Source organism: Phaseolus vulgaris, chromosome 4 (assembly GCF_000499845.2).
Source record: "Phaseolus vulgaris cultivar G19833 chromosome 4, P. vulgaris v2.0, whole genome shotgun sequence".
Classification (NCBI taxonomy): Eukaryota; Viridiplantae; Streptophyta; class Magnoliopsida; order Fabales; family Fabaceae; genus Phaseolus; species Phaseolus vulgaris.
Window position 1 is genome coordinate 43,719,490 of NC_023756.2, and position 17,074 is coordinate 43,736,563.

At 32.4% G+C, this 17,074-nt stretch overlaps 2 protein-coding genes and 1 pseudogene across 2 annotated transcripts; 1 reads left to right on the forward strand and 2 right to left on the reverse strand.

Annotated features, from left to right (window-relative positions):
* Nucleotides 1-3,126: 3,126 nt before the first annotated feature.
* LOC137836526 (U11/U12 small nuclear ribonucleoprotein 65 kDa protein-like) lies at nucleotides 3,127-4,424 on the reverse strand. The gene is made up of 4 exons (XM_068645197.1): nucleotides 4,258-4,424; nucleotides 4,015-4,073; nucleotides 3,726-3,791; nucleotides 3,127-3,459 (listed from the first exon to the last, which is right to left on the reverse strand). Exons 1-4 carry the CDS (start codon nucleotides 4,361-4,363, stop codon nucleotides 3,352-3,354), a joined length of 339 nt encoding a protein of 112 aa, XP_068501298.1. The 5' UTR covers nucleotides 4,364-4,424; the 3' UTR covers nucleotides 3,127-3,351.
* Nucleotides 4,425-7,037: 2,613 nt separating this feature from the next.
* Nucleotides 7,038-10,364, forward strand: LOC137837820 (UDP-glycosyltransferase 708D1-like). Its single transcript, XM_068646967.1, has 3 exons — nucleotides 7,038-8,599; nucleotides 8,955-9,180; nucleotides 9,508-10,364. Exon 1 carries the CDS (start codon nucleotides 7,116-7,118, stop codon nucleotides 8,556-8,558), a length of 1,443 nt encoding a protein of 480 aa, XP_068503068.1. The 5' UTR covers nucleotides 7,038-7,115; the 3' UTR covers nucleotides 8,559-8,599; nucleotides 8,955-9,180; nucleotides 9,508-10,364.
* LOC137838887 (kunitz trypsin inhibitor 5-like) lies at nucleotides 9,504-16,413 on the reverse strand (annotated as a pseudogene).
* Nucleotides 16,414-17,074: the final 661 nt, after the last annotated feature.

Here is a 17,074-nt window from a genome sequence, read left to right on the forward strand (position 1 = left end):
AAAAGCTATTACTATTTGATTCGTTGCATGAATTCCAACAACTTGCATTTTTCATGCGTCTCAATTTTGACTTTTATATTAAAAATAATAACAGTTTGTTTTATTGCCTGATTCCAAACAACTTGAATTTTTTAAGTCTCTCAATTTCACTTCTTTATCAAAAGTTATAACAATTTGCTTTGTTGCTGAAGTTAAGGAAACTTTCATTTTCTATGTGTCTCAATCCGACTTTTGTATCAAAGTTATGAATGTTTACTTTGTTGTCTAATTTAGGGCATTTTTCATTTTTTATACATCTCAATTTGACTTCTCAATCAAAACTTATGACCGTTTTGCTTCGTTCTTTGATTTTAAGCAACTTTCATTTTTTATATGTCTCAGTGAGACTTCTCTATAAAAAGTTATTACGGTTTGCTTTGTTTTCCTAATTTCAAACCACTTTCATTTTTTATGCATCTCTATCTGACTTCTCTATCAAAAGCTATTACTATTTGATTCGTTGCATGAATTCCAACAACTTGCATTTTTCATGCGTCTCATTTTTTACTTATGTATTAAAAATTATAACAGTTTGCTTTGTTGTCTGATTTCAAGCAACTTTCATTTTTCAAGCCTTTCAATTCCACTTCTCTGTCAAAAGTTATAACCATTTGCTTCGTGATCGAATTTCAAGAAACTCTCATTTTCTGTGCTTCTCAATCCGACAAGGTCCCACCAAACTTCAGAAGGACCTCAGCAGAAGAAGAACTAGACATAGGACAAAACCTCAAATGTTCTTTCTTCTAGTCTTTTTAAAAGATAAGTTTATGTAAATAAATTGGACTCACTTTGGGGGTCCAAATAGGAGAATAAGCTAGAGTAGGGTTCACTTACCATAAATTGGGGTGTACTTAGCATAAATTGGGCTTGTGCCAAGCACACCTTTCATGACAAGTTCTTCTAAGTTTAGGGTTTCTTTGACCTACCTTCTAGAAAGTTTCTCACAAATGACACCCATAAACCCTAACCCGAAACCCTAAAATTTCACACAATTGAAATTGAATAGAAAATAAGTTGTTTAAGTGTTTAGTGAGCTTTGTCCCCTAAAGTTCTTGAGTCTTATCTCCTAAAGCTCCTTCACCACTCATCTTGGAGTACCTCCTTCTCTAAGTGGCGTGACAACCTTCTTCTTCCATAAGCTTTCTTCATCTCTTCCTCTTTTTATCTTTCTTTTTGCATCATCCATTCCATTCATCTTTATGATATCATGTTTGCCTTTTAATTTTGGTTATCAGTTATCTTGGATGCTGAGATGACTGACTTAATTGTGAAGTGTATGTTGTGTCCTTGGTTATCTCCTTATCTAATTGAGTTGTATCAATAACCAATCACAGCTAAACTCACTAAGTATTGTTTGGACATTAATCATTCTTGATTAAAGATGTGATCATAGAGATCACAAGTGTTTGCTCACTTAAGAGTGTTAACGTCTTATGATGTATACAAATATAAGTACTCTCTTGTAGTTTGCTATATGAATACAATAATATTCTTCTACAAAGCTTTAAGGTCAGAAAAAATTTGTGAGAGCGTGTTTTAGCACATATGAGTAGGGAACCACACAATATTCAACAATTAAGTCATTTTGTTGGTCCGGATCAAATTTTCATAAAAAATGGTACAGGTTTGCTACACATATTAGTGTTGTTTCCTCTTCATTTGCATCACATATTGCTACAGATATAACTTTTAAACGTAACATTTTGTTACATCTTCCTTCTATTACTAAACACTAGTCAATTTGCCAAAGATAACTCCATTTTCTTTGAGTTTCATCCTCATATGTGTTTTGTTAAATCTCAAGAAACAAATGAAGTTCTTCTTTAAAGAATTGTTGTTGTTGATAAAATTTATTGATTTCACAATCTCAAGCATAAAGATCCATCCTCTATGTCCTTATCTTCACCATCCTTGGTGGTTCAACCATTATTCGTTCTTTGTTCAATGTGTTAAAGCTATTAGATATACAAATTTCGAAGTAAATTTTGGAAAAAGAGGATCAAGAAATATCCTATGATAAAGAGTTTACAAATTTGAAGAGTTTTCTTGCATCTTCTTCCACTTCTTTCAGCCCACCTATGGTGAAAATTCTTTGAAACTTCACAGAATCTTCTTTTTTATTCTTTTCTGCTGTCTTGCTTTTTTTATTTATTCTTGAAGTTCCTTTTCTCATTCTTTATTAGATTCTTTTTCAATCATAGTTACATCAGTAATCTATGACGACCTTCTCATATTACCTTGTATGTCATTTATAAATACTATTTGTCTTTTATTGATGTTTTTTTCATGTTTACTTGGATTCTCCTATCAAATCTAAAGTTGAAACTTATACGAATCTTTAATTTTCTCACTAAGTTGCACATTCCTTCTCCTACCCCAATTCTACTTTGAAATTTTCACATTTCTGCCTTGAATCAGTGGTTGATTTGCTAACCAAGTTCCTCAACTCAATAGGCAAACTCAATGTGAAAAATTATTGGTCTTTTCTTCCTACACCTCTGTAGTTTCTTCTACTAACCATACTTCTTAAAATACCAAAATTGCCCTATATTCTACTTATGTTTTTTTCATTCCATAAATACTTTTCAAATTTTATAATCTAGAATATGTTTCTTAAAAAAATACATTTCATATTGCAGAATTCAAAAGATATTTTCTAAAAATAGCTTTTAGATTCTATAATATGGAATGTTTCTTAAAAATCATGTATTCTAAATTGTGAAATCCAAAAAGTATTTTTACCATTCAAAAAATATATTTTAAGGGTCAAATGGTCACTTACGGGGGAGTCAGGTGCAAGAAGAAAACACCAAAACTATTCTTCTATCCCATTAGAATTAGCCCTGTTAGAGCAGTTAGCGAAGACTAACCTTCTCTGTTATAGAGCAGCTATAAATAAAAATCAAACCATTCAATTAGATATTTTAGTCCATTGTTTCTTTTAGACCTTACAAAAAACAATGTGATACATGTATATATCTCCTTATAGAAATGATGGTATTTGGCAATGGCAAGCTGCATAACTAAATTTTTTACAGACCTGATGCATATCCACGTTTTCAGAGCCATATCATATATTCTGCAACATTTTCTAGATCCAAGCTCCCAATACTTTTGCTTCTGGAGGAAAAAAATGAACCAATAAATTATATATTTAATAAACCATTGCCAAATTTGGTCTCAGTGCTTAGTGCATAAACCCAAGGAGAATATACATGCTAGCATTCATATCACTAGCATTGATGAATGCTGTGGTCTCAGTGCTTAGTGCACAGTCCTCTCCCCATGAGTGAATTACGAATGCGTAATTAGTCATCTGTTATACAATAAATGCACTAAATCAAGCTTTAGCAGCAGCGGATTTCGACCAAATTGTATAATCATTGGCTTTCCTTTTAATACATATCCATTCACCCGATTCTGCAAAATGGTAATATGAAATACAAACCATTACTAACACAAACAAGAAGATAACTTGATGAAAAACTTGGGACAGTTATTCAAAATTACCAATATTATTAGCATGTCAAACTCTACGTACTACAGTAACAATCAACAAAAAAAACTGCAACAATTTTGTAAGAGAAACGAAACTGCAATTCTAAAGGAAATAAAAATCTGAAACCAAAATCGTCTTGATTAAAACAATTAAAAAGAACACAACCAATCTCCTGTGAGAAACATACCAGAGCAAGATGAGCCAATTCAATAGAGGGGAATGTCAGAAATGCTTGACCCCTCATTCGTCCTTCCTGAAATTGAAAACTTGCTATCAATTTCAGTCTCACAGATATGCTACCACAAGAATTTCATGGGGATATAAGTGCAGGTTAGTTGAGTCAGCACTCAATCATGTAACCCCAAACTGGCATGTTAGTCAACTGAATCATATAACAAATAGAAAATATTTATTTTGGAGCTATATTTGCATAGCCTCAACAGATAAAAGTTGATTATGGAATGTGAATATCCTACCTGCATTAGTTTGACTTGAAGACCAGACTTAGCAGCCTCAACACTTCCAAACAAGGACCCTGTAGCAATAAAGGTAAAATAAGGTAAACTGTGGAGGTAAGATCCATACAATATATTATGAAAATCTCAAAATATTTATTTTTATTAATTCATTATGTTTCTTTTTTGGATTGTAAAACATTCAAATAGCATGTGACAAGTATTAAACAAGACCTGAATCCAGTAAAAGTCTTGGGAGCTTACCAAATATATAATAGAAATCATCAGCAATCACATCTTTTGCCAAATTCTTAACATACAACACAGGAGCAGGATTTCCAGCTGTATAGTTCTGTACAACACAATCCATCAGTTAAAAAAAGTCCCATAAAGAGGCATGTGTACACCATGGAAGCTCTAATAAATTATTTCTAGATCAATCTTTCAGAAGTCATAATACTGTAGTAGAAATAAGGTGAGAACCAGAGAATCATGCCTCAAGGGTCAGGAGGAAATCAAGAAGAACATTCGAGCGTGCAGCTTAATGAAATGGACAGGTGGTAGAAAGAGAATGAGAATTCAAGTAAGGCTCCTCACTTAAGATTAAACCAATACAAGTTTATTGCACTCAAAAACTAGCTAAACAGAGCTTCTAAAAGATCATGAATGGAAAATCCAAGCTACTCCTAAATTTATTTGTGAAAAGTGCAAGCTCTCTAAATTGGTGAGATAGGATACTTTTCAAAAGCTAAACAATATCTAAATTCCCTGTTTTCACATACAATTACAAAATTGTCACCTTTTTTCTAATTTTGTTTCTTTTTTTCTAATATTTGTACAGGAAGTGGTGGAAACAGTGAAGCAAAATGAGAGCAAGATGACCTTTTTATTTAGAAAAAAAAAGGCATATGCACCAACAATGCAAAATAGTTTTACACTGTCATTCCAATCACAAGCCATGTATGGTAAGTTCAAAATGTAGTGATGGTTTTTTTATAACCACAAAATGAAAGGAGAACCCAATTCATGAATTTGAAACTATAGGGATTAAAATTAGGTTAGAGAAAGAAAAATATAGAAACAAATATCACATTTTCCCTTAATTATTTTATAAATTATACTTAGCACAATTTATGTTTTATTAAATGCATATTTTTTTTATACCAACAATGCATAATGCATAATGTAAACCTCTAAATTGTTAATTATTAAATTTTTCCGGATTAAGATTAATTATAAAATCATGTAATCTTTAATAAAATTTTAATGTTACATAATGGTTAAAATTCACTCATTTAGTTAATATTAATATTCAAAGTTGAAAAATAAATAAATATTATATATAACAATAATAAAAAACACTTATACTTTTTCGGACTTGTTTCAAAATCCAACTCAAAACAAAATTTATAGAACAACAAAACTAAAAAAACAACAAAATAGATTGAAATATCAACCTATAATTGGTTTAGCAATTTTGAGCATTCATTGTGTTACCCTTATTTTGATACTCCTGCATACAATTTGTCAGAAGGAAATAACATGATCATCAATCCCCCCTCTCAGCTTTGGTATAAATGAAAATTAATTTGCACCAACGAATGATTTTTTATATTTGAATTCTAATTTAACAATTAGATTGAAAGAAAATGCAATTGGTATAGTACCATTTTCAGTGATGATGTAGATAAAAGGGTTGTTATACTTTGTCTTGACTTGATATAGAGCAACAGTTCCTGAATTCCTTTTGAATAAACAGAAAACCATTTTGAAACAGCCTATAAAAGTACAACTATCCTTTTATTCATCAAGGAGAGTAACTTTCTGAAATGAAGCATTGATATGTAGTTGATAACATGTCATTTAAATCATTCACATAAAATGTCTTCTTGAATAGAAATGAATAGTATATATGAAATGAAACTTCCAAACCTATTCTTATGACCATAAAATAAAAAACATGTAACTGATGAATAGAAATAAGTATGAATTTGAATAGAAACGGTGAGGCCGAATCCACTTGACCGAGATCAAGGGAACCTGGCCGAGATCTCAGAAGACTTGGCCGAGAGGCTGAGACCTTAGAAGGCTTGGCCGAGACAATCAAGACCACTGGAATATGGTCGATGGCCGACCCATGTCATGATGATTTGGCTGACGGCCGACCCCATTACAGTTAACGCTCAAAGCAACATCAGTGAAGTTAATCTATCATTAGAATTAGGTAATGCAACCCTAAGCGGTATCCACCTCGATAAACGGGCCCAACAAGGTAGGCCCATTAGAATAATATAAATAGCACACATTCCAAAGAGTAAGGTATGTCATTTATTATTGTTCACAGCTTACCACCCGCTTTACTGACTTGAGCGTCGGAGTGCCTTCGTAGGTACCCCACCATCCGATGTTCAGCCGAGTGCCGAAGGAGAAGCAGGAGGACGAGAAGAATCTCAGCTCACCACCCAGTCACCTCTCCGACCGAAGGAAGGAGAAGAAGACTTCAATAGTTCTCTAGGTCCATCTTTCTAGTAGGAACAGAAACACGAAGAACATAATAAATATATAAAATAAGTTAAGGTTTTGAACATTTTATTAAAATGTTATAGGTAACTTCAGTTTAGATGTTATCAAATTATTTAAAGTTTCTTGATCAATTGTGCAAGATCCCCTCTATAGTATTATATTAAAGTATTATTTGACAAATATGTACGTGCAGCAGACTACAACTTGGTGACATGGATGGTGAAATAATCAAAAATAGAAGACAATGACATTCTCCCTTTTTGAAATGGGAGACCAAAACTTTAGTATTATTTCCTTTTCATTCTCATTGTTTTTCTTTAATTCAACCTATTTTATTTCATAATTTGTTTTTCCTGTCTTCTTTATCTTTCTTTCTTCTTCCACCGTTTACTTTCTCCTCTCTAATGCAAACAAGATATATAGCCTTTTCTGTTTCATTGTCGTGAAGTTTTTTTTAGGATTTGATTAATACTATTGTTGGGTGTGGTTAAGATTTAATTGGTAGATATTGGTATTTAATTGGTTGGGATTTAATTATCATTTATAAGGTTCTCTGAACAGCTACCACTAACTCTTCTGTGATTCAACAGGCCAAAACTATGTCTGCTTCTGAACCAGTTGTTCATGTGGCATTGCTCCCAAGTGCAGGCATGGGTCACCTCAACCCATGTCTGAGACTAGCAGCAGTGTTCCTCCGCTATGGATGCAAAGTCACTCTCATCACTCCCAGACCCACTGTCTCTATTGCTGAATCAAACCTCATCTCTAGATTTTGTTCTTTTTTCCCTCACCAAGTAACTCAAATTGACTTCAACCTTATTCCATTGGATCCAACCACAGTTGCCCCCAACATTGACCCTTTTTACCTTCAGTTTCAAACCATTCGTCACTCCATTCACCTTCTATATCCAATCCTATCTTCACTCACAACACCACTTTCTGCTTTCATCTACAATGTTTCTTTAATCTCCGCTGTAGTCACAATTTCTGAGAAACTCTTTTGTCCCAGTTACATTTACTTCCCCACGGCAGCTAGAATGTTCTCTTTCACTGCCTACGTTTCTGTTCTTGCTGATTCCGATCCGGCTGCACAACCGCACCCTTCTGCGTTCATTGGTGATGCTGTTCAAATTCCGGGCTTCACATCACCTATACCCAGATCATCGGTCCCTACCGCTTTTCTTCTTCAAGGTAGCAACTCCTTTCAGAGAATGATCATGGAGGACAGTCGCAAACTCACCAAGCTCGATGGGGTTTTCATCAACTCCTTTGAGGAACTGGAAGGAGAGGCACTAGCAGCGTTGAATGAAGGAAAAGTGGTTAGAGGGTTGCCCCCGGTGTATGGAATTGGTCCCTTAATGCCCTGTGAGTTTGAGAATGTGGATCAAGGTCAAAAGGGTGGCATGAGTTGGGTACTGGAGTGGCTTGATGAACAAGCTGAAGGGTCGGTGGTGTATGTTAGCTTGGGGAGCAGGACTGAGACAAGGAAGGAGCAGATAAAGGACATGGCTTTGGGGTTAATAGAATGTGGTTATAGTTTTTTGTGGGTGGTGAAGTTGAAGAGGGTTGACAGAGAAGAGGAGGAGGGTTTGGAGGATGTGTTGGGGAGTGAGTTGATGAGTAAGGTGAGGGAAAAAGGTGTGATTGTGAAGGAGTTTGTGGATCAGATGAAGATTCTTGGGCACCCTGCAGTGGGGGGGTTTGTGAGTCATGGAGGGTGGAACTCAATAACTGAGACAGTGTGGGAAGGGGTGCCTATTCTGACATGGCCTCAGCATGGGGATCAGAAGATGACAGCAGAAGCCATAAGGATGAGTGGGGTGGGGATTTGGGCTGATGAGTGGGGCTGGGGGACAGAAAAGGTGGTGAAAGGGAAGGAGATTGCAAAGAAAATCAAAGAGATGATGAGCAATGAGTCTTTGAGGGTCAAAGCTGGAGAAATGAAGGAGGCAGCAAAGAAGGCTTGTGTCGTTGGTGGGAGTTGTGAGGTTATCATTAAGAGACTAATTGAGGAGTGGAAGAAGAATGCTCAAGTCACCTGAGCATTACCACTCAATACTATTTTGCCTATTCACAATATTAAGTTAAGTTTAAGTGTGAATTTGAATTTCTGTTAGAAAATAATACAGTAGTAACATCTATTGCATAAAGTAGTATGCAAACATATACTCAAACTGTAATTTATGGTTACATTTCCAATTTGGTTGAGTGTTGGTGTTTAATGCTTTTTATTTCTTTGTTACAAAATATTCTGAGGGTGTGGAAATTTATCAGAATCCGAAATGTTTTAAGGTTTAAATAGTGTTTAATTGGTACATATCCACTTTATTTCCTTTAGATTTGCAATTCAAGTAATAATTTTCATGATAATTTAAAAAAAAATATGTATAACAAATCATTTTAAAAGTATATATCAAAATATTCATTGTTGGATGCAGAGGGTTGAGGTTGAAGTCTATCTACTTGGCGAGGAAAAGAAGAACAAAGCAAGAGATATGGTTTGACTAAAGAAGAGAGTGTGGGTTTTGGTGTGATGAAAGTGACTTTGCAACCATAATGAAGAAACAATGCTGCTATTCTGAGAAATGGTTGAGGTGAACCATATCAGCTCTTGGAGGGAAAGCCACCTGAACAACAGGTTCAGAAGCAGGCATTCTTTTGTTTGTATGTAACTCATTTAGACAACCATTAGCAGTAACTAACAACCATAATAGTAGTGTTTATTCTTCAAAGGAAAATGCTTCTACGAATAAAATTTTCTTAGCGTAAATATATTTTTAGGAGTTGACATTCTTAGTTAAGATTTTCTTACAAGAAAATAACGACAAACAGAAACTAGAAACTTTAAAAAGACTCAAAATAGAAGACACCTTGTTTATTTGTTATGTGTAGTTCAGTACATGGAACTCAACTTGAGAATAATCTTGTAAGAAAAGTGCAAGTAGTGCATTACACTTTACACACACTAAGATTTGGATATTCAACGTTTAGGATGGAACCCTCTGGAACTGCACTTTGTCTGGCTCAGAAGTTAGAGCTAAACGATTACCATATTGATCCTGATATATTCCAATATCACTGCATGGATAGTTGCAATAATTGCACACACTTGGACAATAAACCATCTTGTAAGCATCCTCGTACTTCTCAATCTTGAACCAGTTGCTGATGGTTTGAGAGCCAGGGTTGCCCAAAACACCACCAGTTGTTGTGACAAACCACTGTTATGTTGAATAATCATAGTCCTTAAGCTTCCACACTGTGGACTGTGGGCAACTTGTGCAGGTGGAGAAATAGATGTTGAGATCAGTGGAAACGCAAATCACACCTTTCTTATCATTAGCAGGTACAAAGCTCAATTGCTTGCCTTGGTAACCATCAACAGCTACAACATCAAGAGGGCAATTTTCACCTGTGACTAAGAGAGAAAGGCCACCTACATCAGATGATGCTGGAACAATGTAGTAATTGTCACCAGCTCACCTTCTTCCCTGATGTATCCACAATTTGCTCTGGTGCAGGACCTGCTTCTCCAACTGGTGCGTTGGTGCTCAAAGCAACCACTAGGACCAATGTTACCAATGTCATCTTCAATTTTCTGTGTTTAATTTTTTTCTTCTTGTAACTCTTGTGAGATGGATATGGAAGAAGAGGAAGATTTACATTTATATTAGCCGGGGATGGATCTAAATCTATGTACCCATGTGCACCAAAGTCATGGATTTCTTCTCATACAATTGGCTTGTATATAAAGGTTCAATTTTGTCAAAAAAATTGTGTAGTTCACAATGCTGTGATTGACTAGATTTATAAGTTTCTGGTGAAGTTGTTGTTTGGTTTATATTCAATCTTTCAGAGCCTAACTTCTTACACCATGTTTAAGACTAGAGTGAAAATGCTTGGTCTGTTTAGGATGTAAAGTAAAAAGAAGCACATAGATTAGTGCATTTCCATTTTTTAAGCTCTGTATTGTGAGATTAATGAATATCTTGCTTTACTCTTTTCTTTTCTTTAGCTTCATTGTTCTTTTCTTCAAATTTATGCAGATGGGGCAGAAAAAGATGTTCCAGAATCAATAATCAAATATTTTGTCTCCCTAACCCAGAACTCCAACTTTTTTGCAGAAAACCCATAATTCAGCAAATTGTACATGCAGTATATTTTATGAGTAAAAATCACTAAGCCTGCAGTTTTTTACATTCCTTTATCATAGTCTTGTTTTAGCTTTTACAATAACTAGTTATAATAATATTTTATTGACTGATAAAATAATTTTTAGAAAACCAGAAGATCATGTGGGGAGGTATTTCTAGAAAACAAAAATGTTCAATATTTTGGTTTACAGTAACAGAGTATTAATTTTGGTCTCTGTAAAATATTTTCTTTGATTTTCATCTCCAAAATTTTCAATCTCTATTATTTATTTTTTGATACGTGAATAACATTTATTTTATGAATTATAAGATTCTTTTTTTCAAGTAACACACATTATTGTATAACATTACTAATATATTTCACTTTAAATACTTATTTAACCTGTTAGTTAATTAATGTTACATAATATAAAGATAAAATATATATATATATATATATATATATATATAAATTTCGATAACGTAAGTATTGATGCAATCATAGTAATAAAAGAGGAAATAAAAGAAAAAGAGAGAAATACATCAAACTTAATTTTTGAATGATAAGAATTTGAGATCTCCACATGAAATATTTTTTTTTATCAGCAATAACATATATATAAATGCGAATCACTTTAGGAGTGGATCAACCATTATATAATAAATACATAATCCAACTTCTAACCGTACCCTCCAAACTAAATAGACAAAAACACAGTCCACTCTAAGAAATGCATGCTTCTGTAGAAAGAATTTGAGATCTCCAACGTCTTTTAACATGAAATGCTTGTGTAGAAAAGCTTTTGTTTGTAAAATGACATCATTGATGATAATGACATTCACATATATAAAATTTGAATTGTTCCTTTAGTGAATTTGAAATAATCAAACTTAGATTGTTTGTAATCATGAGAAAGTAAGGTAGTGCTGAATTTGGTAAACCAACTCCTAGAATCATATTCATGAACATGTATAGATTTGTTGTGTTTACAAATAACAAAAGCTAGAGTGATATTTATGATATTGTGTTTATATCCTTGAGGAATTTGCATAAAGATTTCTTCCCTAAGGTTACCATTGAAAAGAAATATTATTGACGTCTAACTACTTTAGATATTAATGTTGAGATGCACCAAAGGACAAGAGTTGACATCTAACTACAAAATTATTGACATCTAACTACAAAATAATTAAATAAAAATTAATTTTAAAGATAAAAAATATTTAATTGTTATATTTATTAAATTAAATATTATAATTATAAAGATTATTGGTATCTAAATTAACTTCTATCAGTGATAAATAATTTTTAAATTGATATATAATTAGATACCAAGATTTTAGATGCTAACTTTATAGTCTAAATAATTGATAGTTAAAATCTAGGTAGCTAATTAGATATCAATTTAAAAATTATTTATAAAGAATATAAACTAATTTAGGTACCAATAATTTTTTTAGTATCTAAAATAATATCTAATTTAGTCAATATAATAATTAATTATCTTTTATCTCTAAAACTAGTTTTTAATCTTCATTGTAGTGTGTCATTCTAATTAGTTAGGTAAAAGGGGAGTGATGCTAATTTTTTTTTTATATTAATCTTAAGAAATTTATGTGTGTTTTATTAGTTTTGTTTATTTTCAAACTATACATTTTTTATGTGTTTCAATGAGACTTCTCTATAAAGATTTATTACGGTTTGTATTGTTTGCCTAATTTCAAGCAACTTCATTTTTTATGTCTTTTTATCTGACTTCTCTACCAAAATTTATTACTTTTTGCTTCGTTGCCTGAATTCCAGTAACTTGAATTTTTAATGCGTCTCAATTTTAACTTATGTATTAAAAATTACTGTTTGCTTCATTTAATGAATTCCCGCAACTTGCATTTTTCATTCGTCTCAATTTTGTTTTATGGATTAAAAATTATATTAGTTTCTCTGTTGTTTGATTTCAAGAAACATTCATTTTTCAACCCTCTCAACATCACTTATATATCAAAAGTTAGAACTATTTGCTTCGTTGTCAAATTTCAAGAAACTTTCATTTTCTATGCTTCTAAATCCGACTTCTCTATCAAAAGTTATGAATTTACTTTGTTCTCTAATTTCAAGAATTTTTCATTTTTTATGTGTCTCAATCTTACTTAATCAAAATTCATTCTCTGATTTCAAGCAACTTTTATTTCTTATGTCTCTCAATGAGACTTCTCTATAAAAAGTTATTACGGTTAATTTCAAACAACTTTCATTATTTGTGCCTTTCTATCTGACTTCTCTATCAAAAGCTATTACTATTTGCTTCGTTGCTTGAATTCCCGAAATGTGCATTTTTCATGCGTCTCAATTTTGTTTTCTACATTAAAAAATATAATAGTTTGCTATGTTTCCTGAATTCCCACAACTTCTATATCAAAAGTTAAAACCATTTGCTTCATTGTCGAATTTCAAGAAACTTTCACTTTCTATGCTTCTTAATTCGACTTCTCTATCAAAAGTTATGAATATTTACTTTGTTTTCTAATTTCTGGCATTTTTCAATTTTTATACGTCTCAATCTAACTTCTAAATCAAAACTTCTGACTATTTTGCTTCATTCTCTTATTTCAAGAGACATTTCTTTTTTATGTGTCTCGATGAGACTTCTCTATAAAAAGTTATTATGATTTGCTTTGTTTGCCTAATTTCAATCCACTTTCACTTTTTATACCACTCTATTCTACTTCTCTATCAAAAGCTATTATTGTTTGCTTTGTTGCCTGAATTCCCGCAACTTGCATTTTTCATACGTCACAATTTTGACTTTTGTATTAAAAATTATAATAGTTTGCTTCATTGCTTGATTTCAAGCAACTTTCATTTTTTAAGCCTTTCAATATCACTTCTTTATCAAAAGTTATAACCATTTGCTTTGTTGTCGAATTTCAATAAACTTTCATTTTCTACGCGTCTCAATCCAACTTCTTACTCAAAAGTTATGAATGTTTCCATTGTTGTACAATTTCAAACATTTTTCATTTTTTATGCGTCTCAATTTGACTTCTTAATCAAAACTTATGACTGTTTTGCTTCATTCTATGATTTTAAACAACTTTCATTTTTTATGTTTCTCAGACTTCTCTATAAAAAGTTATTACGGTTTTCTTTGTTTGCATAATTTCAAACCACTTTCATTTTTTAGGCATCTCTATTCGATTTCTCTATCAAAAGTTATTACTTTTTGTTTCGTTGCCTGAATTTCAGCAACATGCATTTTTCATGCATCTCAATTTTTCAAGCAACTTTCATTTTTCAAGCCTCTCAGTATCACTTCTTTATCAAAAAAAGTTATCACCATTTGCTTTGTTGTCGAATTTCAAGAATCTTTCATTTTCTATGCGTCTCAATCCGACTTTTGTATCCAAAGTAATGAATGTTTACTTTGTTGTCTAATTTCGGGCATTTTTCATTTTTTGTGTGTGTCTTAATCTGACTCTTCAATCAAAACTTATGATCGTTTTGCTTCATTTTCTCATTTTAAACAACTTTCATCTTTTATGTGTCTCAGTTAGACTTCTCTATAAAAAGTTATTATGGTTTGTTTTGTTTGCCTAATTTAAAACCTCTTTCATTTTTTATGCCTCTCTATCCTACTTCTCTATCAAAAGGTATTACTGTTTGCTTCGTTTCCTGAATTCTAGCAACTTGAATTTTTCATGGATCTCAATTTTGACTTCTCTATTAATATTATAACAGTTTGCTCCATGGTCTGATTTCAAGAAACTTTCATTTTTTAAGCCTTTCTATCTGACTTCTCTATCTAAAGTTATAACCATTTGCTTTGTTGTCGAATTTCAAGAAACTTTTATTATCTATGTCTATCAACCCGACTTTTGTATCAAAATAATGAATGTTTACTTTGTTGTCTAATTTTAGGTGTTTTCTTTTTTTATGTGTCTCAGTCTGACTTCGAAATCAAAACTTATAACTGTTTTGCTTCATTCTCTGATTTCAAGCAAATTTCATTTTTTGTGTCTGAATGAGATTTTTCTAAAAAAATTTATTATAGTATGCTTTGTTTGCCTAATTTCAAACCACTTTCATTTTTTATGCCTTTGTATCCGCCTTTTCTATCAAAAGCTATTTTTGTTTGCTTCGTTTCCTGAATTCCAACAACTCCATTTTTCATGCGTCTCAATTTTGACTTTCATTTTAAAAATTATAAAAATTTGTTTTGTTGTCAGATTCCAAGCAACTTGAATTTTTAAGGCTCTCAAACTCACTTCTTTATCAAAAGTTATAACCATTTGCTTCGTTGTTGAAGTTCAGGAAACTTTCATTTTCTATGTGTCAAAATCCAACTTTTTGTATCTCAGTTATGAATGTTTACTTTGTTGTCTCAATTTGACTTCTCAATCAAAACTTATGATCGTTTTGCTTCATTCTATAATTTCTAGCAACTTTCATTTTTTATGTGTCTTAATGAGACTTCTCTATAAAAATTTATTACAGTGTGCTTTGTTTGCCTAATTTCAAACTATTTTCATTTTTTATGCTTTTGTATCTGACTTCTCTATCAAAAGCTATTTTTGTTTGCTTCGTTTCCTGATTTCCAGCAACTTGCATTTTTCATGCGTCTCAATTTTGACTTTTATATTAAAAATAATAACAGTTTGCTTTATTGCCTGATTCCAAGCAACTTGAATTTTTTAAGTCTCTCAATTTCACTTCTTTATCAAAAGTTATAACAATTTGCTTTGTTGCTGAAGTTCAGGAAACTTTCATTTTCTATGTGTCTCAATCCGACTTTTGTATCAAAGTTATGAATGTTTACTTTGTTGTCTAATTTAGGGCATTTTTCCTTTTTTATGCATCTCAATTTGACTTCTCAATCAAAACTTATGACCGTTTTGCTTCGTTCTCTGATTTTAAGCAACTTTCATTTTTTATATGTCTCAGTGAGACTTCTCTATAAAAAGTTATTGCGGTTTGCTTTGTTTTCCTAATTTAAAACCACTTTCATTTTTTATGCATCTCTATCTAACTTCTCTATCAAAAGCTATTACTATTTGATTCGTTGCATGAATTCCAACAACTTGCATTTTCATGCGTCTCATTTTTTACTTATGTATTAAAAATTATAACAGTTTGCTGTGTTGTCTGATTTCAAGCAACTTTCATTTTTCAAGTCTTTCAATTCCACTTCTCTATCAAAAGTTATAACCATTTGCTTCATGGTCGAATTTCAAGAAACTCTCATTTTTTGTGCTTCTCAATCCGACAAGGCCCCACCAAACTTAAGAAGGACCTCAGCAGAAGAAGAACTAGACATAGGACAAAACCTCAAATGTTCTTTCTTCTAGTCTTTTTAAAAGATAAGTTTATGTAAATAAATTGGGCTCACTTGGAGGGTCCAAATAGGAGAATAGCTAGAGTAGGGCTCACTTACCATAAATTGGGGTGTACTTAGCGTAAATTGGGCTTGTGCCAAACCTACCTTTCATGACAAGTTCTTCTAAGTTTAGGGTTTCTTTGACCTACCTTCTAGAAGGTTTCTCACAAATGACACTCATAAACCCTAACCCAAAACCCTAAAATTTCACACAATTGAAATTGAATAGAAAATAAGTTGTTTGAGTGTTTAGTGAGCTTTGTCTCCTAAAGTTCTTGAGTCTTATCTTGAGCGTGCAACACCTCAAGCGGCGGCTCCTTCACCACTCATCTTGGAGTACCTCCTTCTCCAAGTGGCTTGACAACCTTCTTTCTTCCATAAGCTTTCTTCATCTCTTCCTCTTTTTATCTTTCTTTTTGCATCATCCATTCCATTCATCTTTATGATATCATGCTTGTCTTTTAATTTTGGTTATCAGTTGTCTTGGATGCTGAGATGACTGACTTAATTGTGAAGTGTATGTTAGTCACTCTAGATAGGGTTTCTTGGAGTGCAAGGTATGCTGGAACAGTGTTTTTCAGCAGTGTTTGTTGAAGTTCTTGAAGGGTTCAAGAGCTACTGTGTATGCTGTAATTGTTTGTATCTGTTTTAGTGGATTCTGTTGGGTTTAATAGTGCCAAAGTTCAAGAGGGGGGGTGAATTGACCTTTTAAAATTTTCTCGCAGAACCAGTGATTAACACAGTTTTACAGAAAATAAATCAATTTATGTAAAAATGAACAGATTTATTTCAGCACTGTTTTTGTTTGAAAAGCTTTTAATACAGCAAGATTAATCACAAGATTATGCAGATAGATTTTCCAGATGCACAGACACAGATATCAGATTGAAAAACAGTAAAACACAGAAAACAACAAACCTTAATTCCAATTAATGTGATTTAGATTCAGTTAAGGGCTTGACAATTTGTGAGACAATCTATCACATACAACCTGTTTTATTAGCCTTTAACAGATTATCAGTGTTCTTATTGAAACCAGACAGTTTTCCAGAA

Bases quoted from the DNA above. Each gene is read 5' to 3' on its own strand.
- LOC137836526 (XM_068645197.1), bottom strand. From the start codon at position 4,363: ATGGATTGTGTTGTACAGAACTATACAGCTGGAAATCCTGCTCCTGTG. The intron at 4,074-4,257 runs GTAAGCTCCCAA...TTATTGCTACAG, and splicing joins TGATTTCTATTATATATTTG to GGTCCTTGTTTGGAAGTGTT. The intron at 3,792-4,014 runs GTAGGATATTCA...TTTCAATTTCAG, and splicing joins TTCAAGTCAAACTAATGCAG to GAAGGACGAATGAGGGGTCA.
- LOC137837820 (XM_068646967.1), top strand. From the start codon at position 7,116: ATGTCTGCTTCTGAACCAGTTGTTCATGTGGCATTGCTCCCAAGTGCA.